The sequence below is a fragment of the Hypomesus nipponensis genome, chromosome 11 (assembly GCF_054491055.1).
Source record: "Hypomesus nipponensis isolate SF chromosome 11, ASM5449105v1, whole genome shotgun sequence".
Lineage (NCBI taxonomy): Eukaryota > Metazoa > Chordata > Actinopteri > Osmeriformes > Osmeridae > Hypomesus > Hypomesus nipponensis.
In genome coordinates, this window is record NC_140371.1 from 11,077,614 (window position 1) to 11,096,866 (window position 19,253).

General features: G+C 49.9%; 1 protein-coding gene across 3 annotated transcripts in view; it reads right to left on the minus strand.

Annotated features, from left to right (window-relative positions):
• Positions 1–19,253, minus strand: part of ehbp1 (EH domain binding protein 1) — a 105,491-nt gene that overhangs the window by 14,564 nt on the left and 71,674 nt on the right. For 2 of the 3 annotated variants that reach the window (XM_084708855.1, XM_084708854.1), the window contains 4 exons: positions 17,952–18,109; positions 15,327–15,465; positions 14,254–14,354; positions 11,436–11,559 (listed from right to left, as the gene is read on the minus strand). In XM_084708855.1, the coding sequence (XP_084564981.1) occupies positions 11,436–11,559; positions 14,254–14,354; positions 15,327–15,465; positions 17,952–18,109 (522 nt within the window). Of the gene's footprint in view, positions 1–8,202; positions 8,233–11,435; positions 11,560–14,253; positions 14,355–15,326; positions 15,466–17,951; positions 18,110–19,253 lie in introns of all 3 variants that reach the window. The other variant, XM_084708853.1, reaches the window with a different exon arrangement.

The window sequence follows — 19,253 nt, forward strand, 5'->3', positions numbered from 1 at the left end:
TTAAGCCCGCTTTTTACTATACAAGCTCCTGAACAATGCCCTCGCCTGGTATTTCTCAACCTCCACTCGACTGGGACTCTCCAGGGCACTGTGTGTAAGAGCTGAGAGGAAGAGAGGAGAGGGGAAGCTATCTGAGGCCTAATCATCTCATGACAAAAGCCAAAAGACATCATCCTATTAACGGAGGAGTGATCTCCACACTCCCTAATGCGAGGTACTTCTACCACAGGGGGGCTTTTTTGATTATTAGAGGGGAAGAGCGGGTGCAATTATGGAGGGGTGTGTGTGTGTGGAGGGTCCAGGGGCAGGACGGAGAGAAAGAGAAGGAGACAGAGTGAGATAGATAGATAGGGACCACATGCTAAGTGCAGGCTGCACACCGCTCCCTTTCATACAGGGGTCTTTCTCTGTAGAACGAGACCCCCTTGTTGCTTGAGGGACCTTTACAGGGAGCGAGTGTGTATGCGTGTCTGTGTGTGTTAGTGTGTAAGGGAGGGGGGGCAGTTATACAAGAGGTGTCAGCATCATGCACATGTACCAAGCACATGCATCAAGGAGAGAGAGACAAATAGAAAGAAACAGAAGAGAGAAAGAGATAGCGGGAGAAGAGACAGGACAGAAAGAGGGAGAGACAGAGACAGACCGACAGACAGACAGACAGAGACAGACATATAGACAGAGACAGACAGAGACAGACAGAGACCGACCTACAGACAGACAGACATATAGACAGAGACAGACATACAGACAGCATAGATGCCCTCATGGCTCCTATGAACCTCAGGTTTCACTTGTGGGACAAAAAACCCTGCAGTGCAGAGGAGTGACGTCGCGAAGTATCGTGCCAACGTAAAATACAAGACATGCTCATCGCTATGATCATCTCAGCGCAGTCAATGATATCCTGTTGAATATGATACATTAAATACATACCATGAGGACCGGGGCCTAGCCCATGGTGTCACTTTCACTCCCTCTCTATGTTTTAGCCTCATCCTCTCCCCACCTCTCTCTCGTTCTCTATTGAATTCCCCCTTCTCCCAAGCTGGAAGCAAAATAGGCTGTGGAGAGGTGGGTAAAGGTCTAGTGGTGTGTACGTGTCTGTGTGTGTGGGGGGGTTTATCAGTGTGATCCCGGCGATTGGCCCCTGCTATCTGGGGATGATGACCCCGCAGAATGTCAACAGCTCAGCTCAGCCCTGGAGCTGGAGGGAGCAACTATGGCCAGTTATAATCTGCTGGCCCTCGCGACACCCTCCAATCAGGGCTGGGATTCCACACACTGTCAGTTGTGTTCCACAGGCCGTGATATGGCTCGCATACAAGCCTGGTTATTTCCCGCTTTAAATATGTGATGAACATTTAACAGCTCAATGAATTCATTCATCCGATACCTCCCTTTCTCTTCCTCTCCATCCATCTCCCGTCTATCATTCTACTCAAGTCATTTTGGTGACCCTGGTTTGTAGATTATCAACCTTCAAAGGAAGACCTTTATCAGCCACTAAATCACAGCAAGGCCTCTTTTCTTTAGTCAACTATGGAATATTGAAAAATGTAAATGCAGTCCATCCTATTGTGCTCACCGACATACGAATGCACGCTCTCACACGCGCTGGTCGACGGTCGGTTATGGCTGTGTGATATGGACCAGATGTTACAGAAACGATCAACAATTGAGGGAACAATGGATGAGGGTGTGGAGATCGTCGGGTGGGGGGTGGGGAGGTCGGAATAAATTAATGGCCGATTCTTAGCCCTGCTTTGATGGAATTAAGAGCACTCCTTTTCTCAATGTGCCATGTGAACGGCTGTGGCGTTAAACACCCTCCTCCCTCTCCCTCTCTTTCTCTCCCCCCTACTCTCTTTTTCCTCCCTCTCCTGCAGTTGCCCCTCTCTCCCTTCTTCTCTTTGACAAGGAGGGCCACCCAGCAGAAAGCAACTGATGCAAAACGCCACAGTAATCCCCTCTCTACCCCCTCTCTCTCTCTCAATCTCTCTCCCTCCCTCCCTCTCTCTCTCCCTCACTCACCCCCCCCCTCCCCCTTTCTCTCGCCATGCTTTAGTCTTTAACACAGCAGCCATTATCTCTGGGATTTAGCCAAGCCTTCATGTATTTGTTAGGGCCTTGGGTTAGTTGGTTCTTCACTGCTACTTCGTTTGCCTGAGTCACAGGAGCCCACCTAGGCCCCTTGCTGGGCTCCTATTCCAATGTAAATAGATTTGTATAGAGGGGGGCTACAATGCCATCTAGCTGGGGTCTGGCGAGCACCAGCCTTAAGGGATATGGTGCTCAAACACAAGCTCCAGAGGACAGAAAAATGTGTGTGTGTGAGTGAGAGAGAGAGAGATAGAGAGAGAGGGGGGGGGGTGGTTTTGGTGAGTAAAGCCAGGTAGGAGGTTTCTCCCTGAGTGTATGTTCACACACACACACACACACACAGAGTTGCTAAACATCCGGGTTCTTGAGGAGGGGTGGAGGAGTGGAGTGACTTTTGATTGTGAGCAGAAAGACAAAGCCAGGCTCCCTGCAGAGAGCACCTCACCAGACAGCTTGCATACAACATCTGGCCACTCAACAGTTGTGTCAGCGCTCAAGTGATCTGTCGGGAGCTAGCATTTGGGTGAAGGAACATACAAGGCCAGAGACAGGCCCGCTAAGAGATGATACAACAACAACAACAACAACAACAACAACAACAACAAAGGGTGAGGGGAGGAGAGAGGGGAAGGAGAGGAAGCTAATACACAGAGAAAATAACACCCTTATAGAGAAAAGTGACAGAGAGAGTGACAGAGAGAGAGAGACAGAGAGAGAGAGACAGAGAGAGAGAGAGAGAGAGAGAGAGACAGAGAGAGAGAGACAGAGACAGAGAGAGAGAGACAGAGAAACAGACAAGCGTGATAACCCCCAGAGGAGCTGCCCCCTGGTCTGCTGACAGACAGCCCGGGCCTGCTTTGCATAATTGGGCCCGCCCCCTCCATTAGCGAAGGGGAGGCATGCTCACCCCCCCGGGGACATGGGGATGTTAGAACAAATTTGAGAGGTGTCATATTGCACGCCTTTCCGCGGGAGGCCGGAGCGGTTAATGTTGAATTTGCTTAATGAATTAATCGGCGACTCAAGTAATGGCTGTGCGTGTGCTAACACCATTAGTCATCCTCCCTTACAGCTTGATTGTGGATTCTGGGGTTCCCCTCCCTCCCTCCCTCCCTCCCTCCCTCCCTCCCTCCCTCCCTCCCTCCCTCCCTCCCTCCCTCCCTCCCTCCCTCCCTCCCTCCCTCCCTCCCTCCCTCCCTCCCTCCCTCCCTCCCTCCCTCCCTCCCTCCCTCCCTCCCTCCCTCCCTCCCTCCCTCCCTCCCTCCCTCCCTCCCATTCAAGGTTTGCTTAAGGACAGCCAAAAATATCCTCCCCTTGTTATAATCAGCCTCAATACTAAATACTACTGTATCGCTCAAGAACTGAAATAGCGTATTATCCCTAAAACCTGGCACTAACAGGGCAGCACAAACCCCAAGCACCGCCCGTCCCCCCCTCACATACTCAGGCATGGAGAGTCAATATACACATGTTAACTGTCCCCCTAAACTGCTATTCAAATGGGAATGTATTGGGAAAGACAGCTGTTGGAATCTGTAGCCCGGAGTGGTCATTACAATGGGAAATGGAATGGAAGGGGGGAATGACAAGAGTGGCATGGTGGGCAGGCGTGTTAGCAACTGAATGGTGTCATTACCGACCCAGCCCCGGTCATTAACCTGCATTGTCGAGTGCCTCTGCGTCAGTTACCATGAGAAAGGCTCTATTAATTGACTGGCATAGCTGAAATTCAATTATGTCATTGGGCTGCAATTTGTTAACCAAATAATGATCAATTATGCAAAAGACTGCACCCCCACTCCACCATAAACCACAGGCCTATAGTAGCATCCACCCCAAAATTCCAATTAATTTCCCTAAATACGCAAACAAAATAAAGTTTACATTAGAACACAAACACGAAGCATACATAAAAATGGATTAAAATGTCTCAGAGCTTAAATTTGAAACCAAAACACAGAGATAATTTCAAATCAAAGGAAATATTTTGCATTGGAAAATAAACAGGATTAAGCTCCAACACACAAAAAAAAACTAGAAACAAAACAAAAACTAAAAAGCTACTCTCTGTCTCTGTGCCATAAGGTTTTTGGGGCTGTGTGAATGGATGTACTCTTGCACCGTGTGTGTGTGCGCGTGAGAGAGTGTGTGTGTGAGAGTGTGTGGATTTGCTTGGCAGCTCTTTTTTTGGGGAGGGGGGAGGGACTTCTGCTGGGGTCGCAGTTGGAGTGGCGGCTGATAAAAGCAATGGCGGGACGGTGCAATAAAGAGGAGATTATAATAAGCACCAGCCCCCACCCCCACCCCCCACCAAATGTTAATCGGCCCTATCACTGGCGGCCCGAGAGGCAGCCCCCCATCACACCCAGCAACTTTAGCTCGCACCAAAAATGATTCGAAGACCCAAACCAGCCAAACCACAAACAAGAAGGACACGAAGGGGGGATATAGGATACAGAGGAAAAGAAAAAGGAAAGAGGAGGAAGGGAAGGAGGGAGGGGAGGCTGGACGCCAATTATTTCTTATGCAGGTTTTAATGATCAAAATCTAAATAACAAGTCTTCGGATGGCAGTGGGCAGTTAGTTACTGTCCCCGCCCCCTCCCTCCTCACCCCTCAACCCCAGCGCTGCCTTCCCCTCCCTCTCCATCCCCACCTCCCTCCCGTTGACTTCATCCACCCCAGCTCGTTTTATCTGAGGATTCTCAGACAATGCCTAGAGGATCCCCGCTCCCTAATCTTCCTAAAAATCCCCCTTTCATCCTGACTGTTAAAGAATGTTTGAAAGAGTTGACACCGAGCTGGGAAGAAGGGGGGGGGAAAATGTGAAAAAAATGCACATCTGGGAATGGAGGGATGGGGTGGGGAGGTAGGGGGTTAAAGTGAAATAGTCGGAGTGGACTGGAGGGGGGGGGGGGGGGGGTAGGGGGTTAAAGTGAAATAGTCGGAGTGGACTGGAGGGGGGGGGGGGGGTGTTTGTGAAGAAGAGTCCCCTTGCAAGTTAACTAATTAAATAGTTTTGCTGCTCAAACATTCAAATGGCCGAGAAGATTAAGTGAGGGAGGGCGGGTCTAATCTGGGTTCTAACTCAATGAAACCCGGCGGCCACTGGCACACACAGAAAACAAGCCAAAACAACCATTGTTTGTACCACTTAAAAACAAGAGGAAAAATGGAGTTCATGTGTTCACATTGCTAACGGCACACACAGCTTTTATTTAACCATTTTTTGTTGTGGAGAAAACTGCAACGTTACTATTACCTATTAAAAGGTCTATTAGCCTGTACTCTTGACGAGGAAATGTAAGCAGGTTGCAGACGATATGAACTCGGGAATCATTTTCAATCCTGCGTCACGCACTAAAGGCAAACTGTTGAGGAAGTTGCTTTTTCTTCCTTTCACCAGAGCCAAACACAGGAGGAAACAGACATTCTGTGTAAATACTATTTGAGAGAGACTATTGGAGAAAAAGGAGCTGGCGACAACACTACGACAAATAATTAAGTGAGAGCGCTAATTTCCGACGACACCAGAGGCCTCTCTTTCTCCTCTCAGAACTGGGGAGGGTATTATGGTCCCATCACTTTTTCTCCTCTTAGTGCTGAAAGATTATACTGGTTATCCCATTAAAGTTGGTAAAATGCCATTCTTGTGTCTTTAAGCTCTCACACAGGAGGTCAACACGAGGCTGCCTGTGCTTACAAGCCAGGCGCGGATGTAATCGGCCCAAAGTTACAATAATTAATGTTAAGCTTCTTTAGCAATACGTCTCTGAAAGAACGGGTCCTGATAATATACTTAGAGCTGTGCCGGCTGTTTGTGTTGCCACAACGAGACGGGAAGTGTGTGTGTGGCGCGTGAGAAGAGAAATGCATCCTCCCCCATGCCCCTCACGTCGCTGAGCTTAAATCTTTAGTCAAACTAGTGGCTGACGCCACCACAACACTGGCTTATACCGACGGGCACGCAAGCACTGGAGAGGTACACACACTTCTTCCTTAAAGCTGCAGAAATATGAACTCACACGCGCATGCACACGCACACACACAACAAACGTCGCCACGAGAGCCGGAGAAAGATACGGCCTAATATCAAACCCCGGAATATTTACACTTACAACAGCACCATATTTACATAACCGACCATACACGCTGTGTCAAAAGACACCTCTCTTTTTCACAGCTACTGTACAGTTGAAAGATGCGCCCACATCCGGCAAGGCTCCAGGGCGACAGGTGGACGAGGCGTCGACACAGCACCCAGAACACAGGTGCAGCTGGGAGGGCCCACTCAAACGGCAGCATTCAGATGTGAAGGCATGTGCGCCTCTCTCCTGGCATACAGGACTGGAGGAGAGGATATAGGGGCTGGCTGTAAACTTGCATTAAGCCCTCGCTGTATCCTTCTGGAAAGATTCTCCCACTCCCCGACGCCCAGACACAAAAAGGGATTAGGGGCTGGTTGCAATAAAACCCTGTGTCAATCTTATCGGCCTCAAGAGCAATTTTTAAACGTATGTTAATCTCGGGGTCTAAAACTCATTCTTCTCTCTTCTCCCTGTGTTGTTTATCTCTTATCACATGCTCAGTAGGTGAGGGGCCGGCTCGCCGGCACGACTAAATGCCATTATTTGGATAATTGCGTCCATTGTTACGGGTTATATATTCATTTCGAAATTGTATGTGTGTGTAAATAGGCACTGGGGCCAGGTAGGGGGTTGCGGGGTGTATTCAAAAAGGGGCCAGAGGATTCCGACATGCAAAGAATACATTTGAATGCTTTCCAGTATCTGAGGCTGGAATTTCAATAAAAGAGAGTCAGATATTTACGGGGCTTTCTTTCTGCACAATAGCCATTCAAGACATGACACATACACAGTCAAAAGTATATTAGTGGTTCTATTTAGTGGTACTGTAACAAATAAAGACATTAAGTGACAGAACCTTGTTGTTATGCTTACATAACCTGCTATGCAAACACCATGTAAAACACACCAATGCATGATAGTGACAGCAATACTATTTAAGATAAATGAATTAAAGTGTTATCATTGGAATAACTAAAATAAACCAAAACAATTATATAATTTCAATAAAACCCATATAAATACTTTTACATAATGTCAACACCCATTAACAGCACCCCTCCTCTCCTTCCTATGTAACCGTCATAAGGTTAGGTGAACGCTGTCCCGGCGTTGCAGCTGTGAAGGACACTGCTTCCCCCGGCGCAGAAATAACAAGTTCATTAGGCAAAGGGCCGCCCCCAGGAATTCAAATTCCCCCCCCGACCCCAGCTGGCTGCTGATTGGCTGGCCGGGGCGGCACTGCGGGCCTCATTAGAGCCCAGCAGTAATTAAGAGTTGTTAGAAAGTGAATTCTCCAACCGCAGATTAGAAAATTAAACTATTTACTGATTACATATTAATAGAAGACAACAATGGCGCTTGCCATAAGCTTGGAAGGCAACCAAGGAATAAATCTGTGTACTTAATTACCATAAACAATGGGGGCATAGAAATTGAGTTTTATGCACACTCCCTCCTGTAATGTGTCTGATATCAGAAGACACTTGACAATTCTTGTTCAATTATCTCTATTATTTAATGTGCTGTGAACTGCCTCTGAGTAAATAAATTAACCACCCCAATTACTTTGAATTCATCTGGGGAGCCCCCGACGTAATAGAAAACGCTGCAAAAATTCTGCATTGTGCCTTAACTGGGGAATGGGGGGGATCGGGGGAAGGAGAGAGAGGAAGGGAGAAAGAGAGAGATACCAAAATGAAAGACTGAAATGGCATGGCGGGGAGAAAGAGAGAGAGGGGGGGAAATGATAAGACAGAGCAATGGGAGGGATAGAAAAAAAGAGAGGGAACGAGAGAAGAGGAAGAGAAGAGGAAGAGAGAGGGGGGCACAGCAAACCTGAACCAGAATTCTGCTGAAGCAGAGAGCAGAAATCAGTCACGGGTCAGTGTCATGTCTCCTCAGACATCCTCATCAGACCTAACAGCTGTCCGGGCCATGCACAGCAGAGACGCACAACACACCACACCAGGCAGAGTCACACTTCTGAACTTTACCATGGCAAGACCCGGACGTACCGCTAGTTTGCACCTGGGAAATGTTTCCACCTGTACTTTAGTGAAAGGGAATACAGTAAAAAACAAAACAAACAAAAAGATCAGCAAAACACGACTTACCCATCTTGTAATTACTTCTATATTACAAGTATTTTTTGTTGTTTGTACATATGTATTGCATGTATGTACTGTATTTATGTTTGGCCACCGTCAATGTTTAACATGAATAACAAATAAATGATCTTCTAAAGTCCCTTTAGTCAATGGCAGTGATGTCATTTCTAGAAACACCATTCAGATCCTAGCCTCAGTCAGTAAACACAGACCATGCCCTCCATGTTGCTCCTCAGCCACTAGCAGTGGAGTACCTGGTGTTCCTGAACGACAGGCTAGTCCTGTTTCCCAGTGGGCCGAGACTCGTGCACTCTGCTGCTGACGGGCCCCGTGCTGAAGGAACAGACCGGAACAGACCGCAGCCTGCAAGCTGCACGTCTTGCGAAGCGCTGACTGACTTTGGGAGACGGCTACTGCAGGCTGCCCGTGTTATTGTCAATCAAGGCACAGCCTGGTGGCTCACAGGGTAGAGTGACTGGTGGCTCACAGGGTAGAGCGCCTGGTGGCTCACAGGGTAGAGTGACTGGTGGCTCACAGGGTAGAGTGACTGGTGGCTCACAGGGTAGAGTGACTGGTGGCTCACAGGGTAGAGCGCCTGGTGGCTCACAGGGTAGAGCGACTGGTGGCTCACAGGGTAGAGCGACTGGTGGCTCACAGGGTAGAGCGACTGGTGGCTCACAGGGTAGAGTGACTGGTGGCTCACAGGGTAGAGCGACTGGTGGCTCACAGGGTAGAGCGACTGGTGGCTCACAGGGTAGAATGACTGGTGGCTCACAGGGTAGAGCGCCCGGTGGCTCACAGGGTAGAGCGCGTAGTACATAGGCTGAGGTCTTACAGCAGGAGGCCCCAAATTGGGCCTTTTCCTGCATGTCCTCCCCCACTCTCTTTCTACATCGACTGTCCCTCTACACTGTCACTATTGCAATAAAACAGGAATGCAGAAACTGTAAAAGGTTCCAATAACCCAATTGGCACTAAATATGATGGTAGCGTAAGTACAGGTTTGACTGGTTGTATATCGCAAAAGCTTTCATGTAGCAGTTACCTCATTCCAAATGAAGCCCTTGGGCACATCATAAATTGCATTCCTTCAACTTGACTCAAAGTTCTACATCTGTGCTTTCCTAGTGCATACTTGTTGCAGACAGTATGAATGAAATAAGGGTGCTCAGAGCAGGGCTGGTTGCATATTGCGAAATGCCACCAGATGCAGTATTAAAGCATACTACCAACATGTACACTAAGTATTGAAGGCAGAGTGAATCCTAATTGGATGGTAGCATGCCATCTGAAAGGCAGGGTCCTAATTGGATGGTAGCATGCCATCTGAAAGGCAGGGTCCTAATTGGATGGTAGCATGCCATCTGAAAGGCAGAGCTGAGTTTACAATCCCAGTGGGGAAGCGGACAGGTGGCACTGTTGGCAGTTAGCAATTCTAAGGCTTTTATTAGCCTCAGCAGCCGTTAGCATCCTTTCGGACCGGGATCGGCGCAGGTAAAGCAGGGACTCTGAAAAGTTCCTGCAACCCAGACCGACCCGTATCACGCAGAGGGGTCAAGAGCGTGGAGAAGGAACATCAAGTCCCTCGTAAGCCGAGGAGTTTGGGGGAGAGAGGGAGCAGGGAGGGGGGCGGGGGGGGGAAGCGCGGCATAAAAGCAGCAGCAGTGTTCACTCCCGTGCCGCGTTTCCACCATTTCATTTGTGACTGATTGTACAAGGTGGTGTGGACGCGTCCGGGGGAATGTCTGTCCCTGATACACCATTGCTATTCTGTCCTCGCCTGTCTGTTGCCTCTTCTTTCTACAGAATCTCATTTTTCGGGGGGGGGACGGAGGTGTTTGTGTGTGTGTGTAGATATATATATATATCTCTCTCTTTTGGCTGAAGGTGTTTGGAAGTAAATAACCTGGCTCCTCGCTGGGTAGAGCGGGTTTTATCAGTGGAAAAAAGCCCTTCAGATTGACACAATGGCATGGGCTTCGACAGGGGTAGAGGGCATGGAGGGAAGGAGGCGAAAGGAGGAAAGCAAACACAACAAATGGAGAGATAGTCTTGATATCGGCCCAAATGGGATGGGGGGGAGGAGGCGAGTAAATCCCACCGTCCCAGTTTCCTTCTCTCTCTCTCTCTCTCTCTCTCTCTCTCTCTCTCTCTCTCTCTCTCTCTCTCTGTCTCTCTCTCTCTCTCTCTCTGCCCTCCCTCCCATCTCTCCATCTCTCCCCCACCTCTCCCTCCCCATTTGAGAAACTGACTCTTGTATGGGGGGGAATCATTGTTTAGCATCATTGACAAGATGCGTCTCTCAAATTTCAGTTAGAGACTCAATAGTGTCGTCCCCACCCCCCAACCCCCCTTTTGGCTGTGCACACCATCATGTTTTTTTTTTTTTTTTACAAAGCTTTGCTCACCCCCACCCACCAAATCTAGCGAAACCACACAATCTTGTGCCGTACACTGCCAAAATATATATTTTTTGTGTCGTGTGCGAGAGCGTGAGCGTGTTGTAGACTATAAGCTGTGTCACGTAGCCATTCACGTTATTTTACAATTCTGTACCCCCCCCCTTCTCCCCCCCCATAACTCAATACAACCCCCCACCCCCCCCTTCTCTTATGCAGCGTATCAATGAAGGCCAGATATGTACAAGGGGAGGGCGAAGGGCTGGGGGGGAGGAAGGGGGTGTATCCTTGCATGGTTGAGTGCACTGTTCAATAGTGTGGAGGCTGGCATGGCTGAGGCTGTGGGCCCCTGCTATCAGACCCGGTTATCGTTTCCCCATGAAGGCTCCCTTATCACCCGGGCCCAGAGAGGTCTCCCTTCTTCTTCTTCCATCCCAGACTCCACCCCCCCCCCCTTCTCTCCCTCATCCCTCCATCACACACACACCCCTCCACCACCCCCTCTTTTCATATCCACCATGCGGCAAAACTCAACTGAGTGTGTGTGTGTGTGCGCGCGTGTGTGCGCGCGTGTGCTTGAAGGGGGGAGGGGGGGAGCTTCAAAGATGCTCACACACATCCCGACACCAAAAAACTCCAGAAGAGTTTGAGCGCGGTGTGCGTGCGCGCGTGTGTGTGTGTGCGCGTGTATGAACGCTCAATTTGCCAAAACAGTTTTCCAGTGTAATTGGGCTTGGGTACCTGTGTCCATGAGATAGCGCAGCCTCTTCTCCACGCGAGCCGCACGCGCGTCTATGTGCCTCTGCTCGCTCTCCAGCGCGGCCAGCTCCCCGACCACATACTGACTGGTGTCTTTGAACGCCTTCTGTGAGAGCAAGGGAGAAAGAGGGAGGGAGGCAGGGAGAGAGAGAGAGAGAGAGAGAGAGAGAGAGAGAGGAGGGAGGGAGGGAGGGAGGGAGGGAGGGAGGCAGGGAGAGAGAGAGAGAGAGAGAGAGAGAGAGAGAGAGAGAGAGAGAGGGAGGGAGGGAGGGAAGGAGGGAGGGAGGAAACAGCAGAAAAGAGAGGGTGGGAGTCAGCAGTGAGAAAGACAAGAATAAAGGAAAGGAGACAGGGTAAAAGGAAGGGAGAGACAGAGGGGGCGGGGACGGGTTGAGGGTGCGAATGGAGGGACGGAAAGGAAGTAGGAGAGAGAAGGGAAGGAAGGAGGATGAGATGGTGAGAATTCATCGGTGGGTTGGTGTTACAGAAAACGTTCAGATGCGTTTCTTCTCCTAACAGCTACGGAGGGAACAAAGCGCTGTTTACAGAGGGAGTTGAGACGTAAACGTGGCCTGATAGCAGCCCTTGATGTTGCTGCTGTCTAGATGGTTCAGCTTTGTCTAGAACCATTGCACACAGGCCTACAAACACCAGTTAGTGATAGCAACAGCAAAAACTTGGATGGAAGTTGTCGTCGAGGCCAAGCCGTCTTGGCCCAAATCATGTGACCTGCGTTTCTGATTTGGGTGCTGGTTTGAGTATGTGCTGGGTGAACCTTGGACCCTGAAGGAAGGTCTGGGGGCATGCCCCCTCTGAAGAAAACGTTTTATATTGTGATGCTCCAATGCATCAATTTGGCACACAGAGTTAATTTAAGAGGCTAGATCTATGGAGAACTTTTTTCCACTGCTCTTGTAGGCAATGTTGTGCTTTAGTAAACAACTGAATCAAACACATTGGTTATATAGATAAGTATATGTAAAAAAAAACGTAACACCCACAAAGCATAACGACACAGAGTTGAACGCGGTTCATAATGATCATTAAACTAAATCGACTAGATGTAGAGATCCATCGAAGAAATGAAGCAAAAATACGTTCCCTGTTTTGAACTTTACGTCTCAGAAAGACAATGTGTTCCATCATGGGCCAACGTGATGAACACAGTTGCGTTGTCAGAGCCGCTGGCAAAGCCGTTAGATAGCTAGCCAACGTTAGCTGGCTGCTTGCAACGTTACATGCGTAACATGCGCTACAAACGTAATACCTTTCTTTACAATAACATCTTTGATGTTATTCTGAGAAGTGTCACATGTTTTGGCTTCGTCGTGAAACGATGGCACAACAAAATCGACGAGGTTTGGGCTGCCATAGCCTAGGTCATGATATGTAAACACTGGGACTGTAAAGGTAGCTAGTCCTACTGCATTCTGTTCTCTCTCTCAAACATTCTTTACGTCACGCACACAAACCTAATTGGATGATGAGAGGTTATACTGTGTGTTAGTGTGTGTGTGTGAGTGTGAGTGTGTGTGTGTGAGAAAGATGGACCGCTTGGAGCATTCCCCAGGCGAATGGGGTCACTATTCCCATCCTGCCCCGCCCAATTAAGGCTGAGTGTCCTCGACCTCGTCTCAACCCTCCTCTTTCTAGTAAGACCACAACCTTCCCATCAGCGCCTAGTCTCTCCGTCTCATCATCCCCCCTCCCCCCCCCTCATCACACAGCCACCCACTCTCACAGGCAGGCCTTAAGCTCCACCCACTGGGACGTTAAGCTCCACCCACTGGGACGTTTAAACACTCGTTGGGCCGCACACACACACGTTGATGGTTCCAGACCCTGTTTGACCTCCTCTTCACCCCTCTCGTCCTGTTTAGTATATACTCCTGAAGAGGACGCCTCCTCCAAAAAGGGTGTGTGTAGGGGGTAATGTTTATTCATATGTGCCACTAAAAGATGCCCAGGAAATATCTACTGTAAATGTTTTTTTTCCTGCTGATGCACTCTATTTTCTTAATAGGAATGAAACTAGCGAGCGGAGAGAGAGAAACTTTACATTTTTTCGATTCCACACAGGACAGCACTTTCCTCTCTTCAAATAGAGTGTGTGTGTGTATCTGTCAGGGGGATGATTCCCAGAACCCCCCCCCCCCGCCCCCCCCCCCCCCCCAACACACACACACACACTAACCCCTTCTTGTGCGCCCGCGCCTCTATCACCATATTTTTTTCCCTGGCAAATCAATTTTACACATGATCAGCCCACTCCCCTTGCTGCGCTCGGCCCGGCCGTAATTAAGAGCTGGGAAATTACCATATATATTATATTAATGCAAACATCATTCAGCAGGTAATTCTTGGCTGATCGGGATAATGGAAAGGTTCAACACCCATTAACCCTGGGGCCCAGGCACTGGGGGGTGTGTGAAGGTGGTGGTGGTGGTGGTGGTGGGGGGGGCAGAAAGAGATTTGCCCATAGTCTCCCGTGACACACACATACTCGCGCGCCGGCACGCTGACTCTACACACTCCATTTCAAACAAACTGACGTTTAAAACACACATCTACGCACACGCTCTTCAAAAGCGAGGGGCCTGCGATTATCTGCTATTGTAATAATTAAAATCTCACAGCCTCATGCGCCCCCCCCCCCCCCCCCCCCCCGTTAGATCAATACAGGAAATCTCTTTGTGGAGGGGAAGGAGGAAGTGGTCCCTGATAGACATATCTAAGGGAAGGGAGGGAGAGAGAGAGGGAGGGACAGAAGTCGAGTCCAATTAAGAATGCATGAGAGTACTTCATCTTCCGTTGGCCGACGCACGTCCACGTCCATCAGCCCGCCCCTGTCCTCTGCTGCTCTCCTCAGGTCCTCGGGCACCGACCTCTGCCTCTTCACCTCTGGAAGACAGGAGGTGGGAGAGTGCGAGGGGCGCGCCATGAGCCAGTTAGAGGGGTAAATACATCACCACAAGTGTGAAGGTGCATGTCGGATTGTGAGGGATCGCTAGGGAAAGGTCTGCAGCGCGTGCGCGTGGTTGTGTGACTACATGGTGTGTGTGTGTGTGAAAGGATTGCGTTAGAGGGTTTGTCTGACTGTATGGTGTGTCTGACTGTATGGTGTGTCTGACTGTATGGTGTGTCTGACTTCATGGTGTGTCTGACTGTATGGTGTGTCTGACTGTATGGTGTGTCTGACTGTATGGAGTGTGTGACTTCATGGTGTGTATGACTGTATGGTGTGTCTGACTGTATGGTGTGTCTGACTGTATGGTGTGTCTGACTGTATGGTGTGTCTGACTGTATGGTGTGTCTGACTTCATGGTGTGTCTGACTGTATGGTGTGTCTGACTGTATGGTGTGTCTGACTGTATGGTGTGTGAATGTATGGTGTGTCTGACTGTATGGTGTGTGTGACTGTATGGTGTGTGTGACTTCATGGTGTGTATGACTGTATGGTGTGTGTGACTGTATGGTGTGTCTGACTGTATGGTGTGTGTGACTTCATGGTGTGTATGACTCTATGGTGTGTGTGACTGTATGGTGTGTCTGACTGTATGGTGTGTGTGACTTCATGGTGTGTATGACTGTATGGTGTGTGTGACTGTATGGTGTGTCTGACTTCATGGTGTGTCTGACTGTATGGTGTGTCTGACTGTATGGTGTGTCTGACTGTATGGTGTGTATGACTGTATGGTGTGTGTGACTTCATGGTGTGTATGACTCTATGGTGTGTGTGACTGTATGGTGTGTCTGACTTCATGGTGTGTGTGACTGGGGTGGGTGCGGGATGTGCAGGAGATGTTAGCATGAATTCCTGCGACGTGACCTCTTTCACGCAAGTGAGAAGGTGTGTGTGTGTGTGTTTCTTACCTGGTCTGGTCTCTACATACTGACTGAAGGACTTGAGCTGGGTCTTCCTGACGGTGGAGTCCTTGTTGAACACCACAGGACTGCGCAGACGCTCCGAGGCCTTGCGGAGCCTCTCCGCTCGCAACTCCTCCGCGTTACTCTGTGGAACACACACAGGCACGCATGACGGCCTGGACGCAGCAGATCTGACACGCAGCAACACAAGCCTAGACCAGGAGCTGTGGCAAAGACCAGTAGATTTGTTCTTCGAAATAGTTTGCATTGAACGTCCACACACACACACAAACACACAAGCGGAGGCTTTCTTATGAGGGGGTGGGGGGGGACTGAAAAGACAAAGAAAACGAGGCAATTAAGTTGACTTTCAACAAAACCCACAGCCAGAAAATATATTCAGATTATGCAAAACGCAAAGCACTATTGTTTTCAAAGTGAACATGTGTTTAAAAAAAGGCTACACGCTTGCTACTCGCGCTATCGAGTCAAAAAGGGGCGCGCTGAAACAGTCTATTACGAGGTAGCCCCCCCCCCTCCCAATAAGCCGAGTGGAAGCGCTGTGGCGTCTTGCTCTGCCTGCCGCTGACGCCGCGACGGTAATAAGACGACGGAACGCGTAATAAAGTTGACAATTAGAGGAAGACGTTCCACTGCTGGAGACGCCGGGGGATAGTTAGGCAGGGTGCAGAGGAGGGATAATAGAGAGGGGGCACATGCGCGCACGCACACACACAGTTTAGTCTGCTTGTCCGCAAATTATAGATTTCAAAACAATGTCGGCAATTAGGCCCGAGTATGCCTGCTTTGACAGTGAGCCCCTACGATCATTTCTGCTGAAGCACTGCTTATAGACAAACTGTTTTATTAGGGGCCCGGTGGCCAATTTAAATCTGTTGGGATGAGCGCATGGAGGCTCTGGGGACACAGCTGATTTCATTATATTTGTTTCAGTAGTTCCCTACGTAGCCCATCAACACACAAAGTTTGAATTGGATTCAAATTCATGTGGTGCGCATTGTGTGTCATTTGTGAGGGAGAGAGGAGTCCTGTATATGCCTTTAGGTCCTAAATACAGACCCACAGGTCAGAGGTGACCAAGGGAGAACGGCAGTGTGTTGCATCCCCAGTCCGAGCCCTCCTAGTCATCACACACACTCACTCAGGGGACATGCATCATTCTTAACACACATGATAATGACCAGAGAAAACAGACCTCCCTGGACCACAGACTACACACCAGGCCCCTGGAACCCTCCCACAGGAACTGGTGTGTGTGTGTCTTGCACACACACGCGCACACACACACACACACACACACACACACACACACCAGACCTTTAATAATAATGCTCCCAGAAGAATAGGGGTTCTCTCTCTCTCTAAACACCTGCTCGCTCACCCCTCCCCTAGACCCCTCCGTGGCCCTGGGACAGACCGATATTGGGGGTCTCCCCTCTGCCTCTCTCTCTCTCTCACCCCCTTTATCTGTTATCACTGTTATCATCGCAGCGGTAAGCTGTGGCCATGGTGATTCTGAGATGTTGGTGTTGGTGTGTGTGCAGGGCGGGCGGGGGGCTGCGTGACTAATGTTGCGGTCTGCTGAGCGTCGCGGGCCCTTATCGTGCACCACCGAGGCTGTGCATACACACAATTGCTAATGAGAGAGATCGCATGTGTGTGTGTGGTGTGTGTGTGTGTGTGTGTGTGAGAGACACTTGCGGGCCGCTCCACCAGCCCCAAGGACTTTTGGGATGCTTGATCCTCCGGGGAAGAGTTTATCCTCCTTTTGTAAGGAGAGAAGGGAGTGTACACACACACACACACACACACACACACACACTGGCAAAAAAAAAATGTGTGGGGTTGTGCTTTGTTTTCGTGGTAGTTTAGCAGTGAGAAATGGAGAGCAGAAAAAGATGGGATGGAAGAGAGAAACACACTGGCATGACGCTGTCTGTTTGTCTGCATCACTATTAGGATCAACCATTTTATATTGGGTGGGTGTTTATCTACCGTAGTGTGTGTGTGTGTGTGTGTGTGTGTGTGTGTGCGCGAGTGGGAAAGAGAGAGTCTGCACGCTTGTGTGGCACAGAGCGGGAGAATCGATGATCGGAGCCACCAGAGGTCCACACAGGTATCGAGTTCTATCTGTGACACACACACCTATTTTTTAACAACATTTCAAATGATTAAACAGATGTCAGAACTGCCCGCCTGGGCTGTCAATACTTGAAATAACATACACTCGAAACTGCAGTGCGTGCACACACACACACACACACACTTCCCTATATGAAAAGGTCATAGTGGATGAGACAGGCTCGTGATTTACTTACACCTCGGCCCCTCATTATGCTAGTGTGTGCGTTAGGGCTTTAGCTACGTTCATGTAAGCACAGGGGACAAGCTAAGTGCTAAGGCTATGAGGTGGGCCCAATAGACTACGGCGTGGAAACAGGTCGAGAGCATTTGACCTGGACGATACTGACTGACCCGTTACTGTCTGGAGGGAGAGGAAAAGCGACGGGTAGAATGTGTGTATGTCTGTGTGTGTGTGTGTGAGAGAGAGAGAGAGAGAGAGAGAGAGAGGTGGCATCAAACGACGTGAGCGTGCGAGCGTGTCCATACCTCCAGTCCATCTGCGGGGCTGAGCGGAGAGAGGGAGGAGGTGGTGGGGGAGGTGGAGGAGGAGGTGGAGGAGGAGGAGGGAGGGGGGGAGGCAGCTGCTCCCGGTTGGTTCTCGACCAGCTTGTTCAGCTTCAGGTCCACGTGTCTGCTGTTGACACCTGGGGAGGAGACAGACGGCGCGTGAGGGAGAGCGTCGCACGCACGCCGACGCACCCGGCGAGGTCACATGGAGAGGCACACGCATGGAGGGGAAAGTTGTATAAAGGGGCCAACACAAACATGCATACATAGGCACACACACACACACACACACACACACACACACACAGAGGTCCACGGGCACTTGGGCAACTTGGCTTTAATGTGTGTCCTATCTGTGACATCTGCCTACTGTAGGAACATCAGAAGACACACGTGTATATACACAGATATAAGAAAGAGAGCGATAGACATCGAGGTGGAATAGACAGCTTAGAGCGTGTTTGTGTGAACGGAGAGAGAGCTGGTGAAACATTGAATATATATGGTCGCAGCTATCTGAATAGCCAGAAGGAGATAGAGAGAGGGATTTCATGTTGTTTACCCTGATGGGGCGAATATGAAAGTCGTACCCAACCTCTAGTCTTTTTTTTTTTCCCTCTCTCTCGCTTTCTCGAAACACTCGTGCGCGTGCACACACACAACTGGGTCTGGCTGATACCCTTTCCACTCTGGCCGGCATTGTGCTGCGCTCTGCACGGCTGTTCAAATTATGTTCTGATGTCACTTGGACTCCTTCTCTCCCTCCCTCTCTGCCTCCCTCCCTCCCTGCCTCCCTCCCTCTTTGCCTCCCTCCCTCCCTCTCTCTCTGCCTCCCTCCCTCCCTCTCTCTCTGCCTCCCTCCCTCCCTCTTTGCCTCCCTCCCTCCCTCCCTCCCTCTCTCTCTGCCTCCCTCTCTGCCTCCCTCCCTCCCTCTCTCTCTGCCTCCCTCCCTCTCTCTCTGCCTCCCTCCCTCTCTCTCTGCCTCCCTCCCTCCCTCTCTCTCTCTGCCTCCCTCCCTCCCTCTCTTACTCCCTCCCTCTCTGCCTCCCTCTCTTTCTGCCTCCCTCCCTCCTCTGCTAGTCAGTGCTGTGTGAGCCACGCTCCAGAAGCAGAGAAACCCTTGCCACGGGAGTGTGTCCTGTTCTTGGATGTTCTGAGGGAGGGGGAACATTCCGGAACCCTCGGCCTGAGTGTTCCACCAGAACTGCTGCTAATCTCAGACCAACACCTGAAGCCAAAGTTCTCTCTCTCTCTCCCCTCCTCTGTATTCTCCAACAGTCC